This window comes from Acanthisitta chloris, unplaced genomic scaffold, assembly GCF_000695815.1.
Source record: "Acanthisitta chloris isolate BGI_N310 unplaced genomic scaffold, ASM69581v1 scaffold23639, whole genome shotgun sequence".
Classification (NCBI taxonomy): domain Eukaryota; kingdom Metazoa; phylum Chordata; class Aves; order Passeriformes; family Acanthisittidae; genus Acanthisitta; species Acanthisitta chloris.
The window spans coordinates 2,068-5,326 of NW_008690093.1; the positions used below are offsets into that span (position 1 = coordinate 2,068).

Here is a 3,259-nt window from a genome sequence, read left to right on the forward strand (position 1 = left end):
AAGTGCAGTTCTCTAGCCAGAGGAGAAAATCCTCTGAAGAGAAACCTCCACGCAGAGAAATGAACTGAAGGAGTTCAGTAAACAGAGGGTTGGTTTGAACAAGACTTTATTGAAGACACTTGAGAAGTTTATGTACAAAACAACATTCCCACCCCCATATCAGGATGTTAGTCACCCGCTGGGAACACAGCAAGTGCCTGGTGTACGCTGTCAACCCGGGCACACTCAGTTTGCCAAGGAATTTACACAAGTACCAAATCCACGTGGTTTCGAGCTGGGCAATTTCAGCCTTGGCTCAGTTAGGACTGAAGGAGACCAAAGGACCTTTTTTCTGGAGATAAGTCTCCATCAGACTGACCATACAGGAATCTGACAGCTTACACTGGCCTTGCTCTGAGTTCAGGCCATTGATTCTGCAGAGAGCAAAGCCCACTTTGGTTTTGGAGTGAAGAGGAACCAGCCCCTGGATTTAACCTGCAGGGTTGAATCCGTTTGGGATGGTCCCAGGAGATACCCATCACTAAGAGCACAGTAGTGTTTGCAGGAAGCATTAGGACAGAGCAGTAGCAATGCCAAGTGACAGAGTTGGCCACCTTACATTCCAAATACACCTGGAGGGGCTGCAAGTCAGACTGGCTACTTCAGCTAGTGTGCAAGAGAATCCTAGAGACACAGACAGGGGTGGCACAGGTTAAATCAGGACTGATGTGCTGTTTCTGTACTATTCTGTGCAATCTTCTACCATGGTAGAGTTTCCCCTTGCCAGTCCAGGAAGGAACCATTTTCTTTCTCACCAAGACGGTCCAGAACAGAGAGAATACCTGGGATAGCCTCTTGCACCTGCATGGGAGCCTGGAATGAACCAAGATTGAGTCAGTGCTGGGAATATCAGAAGAGAATCCAATGCATTTAAGGAGTTACTAAGAATCAAAGATGTATTTTCATGTTTCATAGTGTGCTTCTGCAGCACGTGGAGGTGCCCTGGGTTCTTGCTCAGGGCTGGGACAACAAAGGAGTTATACTTCTACGTTTTCAGAGCTGCCACTTACCATGTTCCCACCCATGTCTGTCTGGAGCCAGCCTGGATGCAAAGAGATACAGAGGATTCCATCTGATTTCAAGTCTGCAGCAAGACACCTGGTGATCATGTTCAGTGCAGTCTGTGAGAGTGGAAACCACCTGTTAGTGGGTTGGGTTTGTAAACCTTGAGCAAGACCATTAGACCAAGCTAATGGGCACCTTTCTTCCACCATGCTCTCTCCTGACAAATGAAGATGCAGTAACAGGATCACAGTAACTTATCCAGACTTTATTCCCAGAGAAGCATTGTGACAGCTCTACCACCAAAGTTTCATCTTTGGGCAGTGAGTTTAAGTGATGGTGGAAGATAAAGGAGCATTTGAAACTCCTAAGGAGCTGTGAAGAAAATAATATTGACATAAGGACTGTGTTTTTCTGCAATAATCACTGCCCAAACAGTCAGGTTTTTGCTTCTGAGCAAGGAAAACAAGCATTTAACAGCTTATGAGTAGGTGGTGTAGGAGAAACTGTATGTCTGATCTTGACAAAGTCAGTCTCTGGATATGACAACACCCAAAATCACACCTCTCTCTATCTAGCATCACCCTGTACAGGTCAGCACACCTTTTGCTGAGTTTCTTGCTAGCTTGCTTCAAGTGGAGAGGAACACAGCTGGTAGGACTCACACTTGATGGCATCAGTTCTCCCCTGAATGCCAAGTCTCTCTGAAATAGATCTATATCAGGGTAGGGATTTGGGAGCCTGCTCTTCAGAGGTTGACACTTTGCTCCAACTGTGCTATTTTCACAGGTCCCATTTCCACCCACAGGAAGAACAAGAACATTTCTGTGCCCATGGAGGTGCTGCACACCTCACATCATCATCAGGGTGGTCTCTAACTCCCAGACTGCCCTCACCCAGGGAGCACAGCCCACAAACCTTTGCTATCCTGTAGGGATAGACCTTGAGGAACATCTCATTTGCCTGGACGAGTTGCATGGAGGCAGCAAGAGAGGACATATTGATGATAGCAGCTCTGTGGCAGCCCATGCCAGTGCTCAGCTGGGCTGCCTTCCTCAGCAAGGGTAGAAATGCCTGTGAAAACAAGATTTAATTTGGTCACTTCAAGGGCAGATGGACTCTCAGGTCCTGCTCTGTGGAGAACTCCAGCACAGCTCTATGCCCCCAGCACAGGATGGTGATGGGTCCTCAGATGTGCTGACCATAGGAAACCTTTCTACAGCAGCCAGCTGTGAGTGGCAAGGCCCTTCAGACTCTTCTGCTCACCTCCTAACCCAACCTGCCCACGGAAGTGATCTCACCAGGTGGATTTAAATAAAGCTCCTTGATCAACAGCATCTCTTGCTGCTCTCTAGACCTGCAGTTCCGTGTGGTTCCAAGGTGACAAATACTTTGGTTACATGTCCAGATCACTAGTGGAAAAGCCTCTTATACTACCCAGATGAAGGACCTTCCTCCCAGCTCTTACCTTGGTGACCATCAGCTGGGCAACAGTGTTGGTTTCATAGATGGTGAGCATTGTCTCTGCAGTGACCTCTTCCAGAGAAGCAAGCACATTGATGCCAGCGTTGTTAATGAGGCAGTTCAGCCCTTTGTCTCCCACAATTTCTTCCACTTCCTTCACCACTTTCTTGATGCTGTTTTCACAGACCACATCTGCACAAGAAGAGCCACCAAGAGCCTCAGTGAACAGTGAAGTGTGTGGTTTAGGGTCTGTCTTGGCATGGCATCTGCCAAACCAAAGCTCAGGCATTTGGGTGAGGATGTTCAGGCAGCACACAGCATTGCACAGGAGACTTTACACAGATTATGTCTCCCCAGTGTTAGCCTAAGATGATTTTCAGCTGCTGGAGGTCTTGTCCAGCTACTGATCACCCAGGAGATCAGTTTAAGATACACACACCTGGCTCAGTTGGACATATTTCTGTCTGCAGAAATAAAGCCCTTTACTCACCCAGCTGGAGGAGCTTGATGTTGCTGTATTGCTTGCTGAGCTGCTGGAGTTCCTAGGAAGAAGAAATTGCTTTTGTTATCTTATATATATATGTGTATATACACATGGAGAGAGAGATCTCTCCATGGCTATTACATAAAACAGTTTGAGCTCTGCACCTCCAGAATTGTAACTGAAATATTTTCATCGTTGGACTGAAGGCATCGATACTACTTTGTTTTCCAGCCTCCTGAGGAGGTTTCCTGAAAGCCAGATCAGCTGGAC

At 47.2% G+C, this 3,259-nt stretch overlaps 1 protein-coding gene across 1 annotated transcript; it reads right to left on the reverse strand.

Moving 5' to 3' along the window:
- Positions 1-654: 654 nt before the first annotated feature.
- On the reverse strand, positions 655-3,047 carry LOC103808883 (uncharacterized oxidoreductase C663.09c-like; the record flags this gene model as incomplete). The annotated part of the gene is made up of 5 exons (XM_009081690.1): positions 655-852; positions 1,050-1,160; positions 1,960-2,115; positions 2,510-2,697; positions 2,996-3,047. Coding segments are annotated over 5 exons (621 nt in total), but the record flags the coding sequence as incomplete, so codon positions are not given.
- Positions 3,048-3,259: the final 212 nt, after the last annotated feature.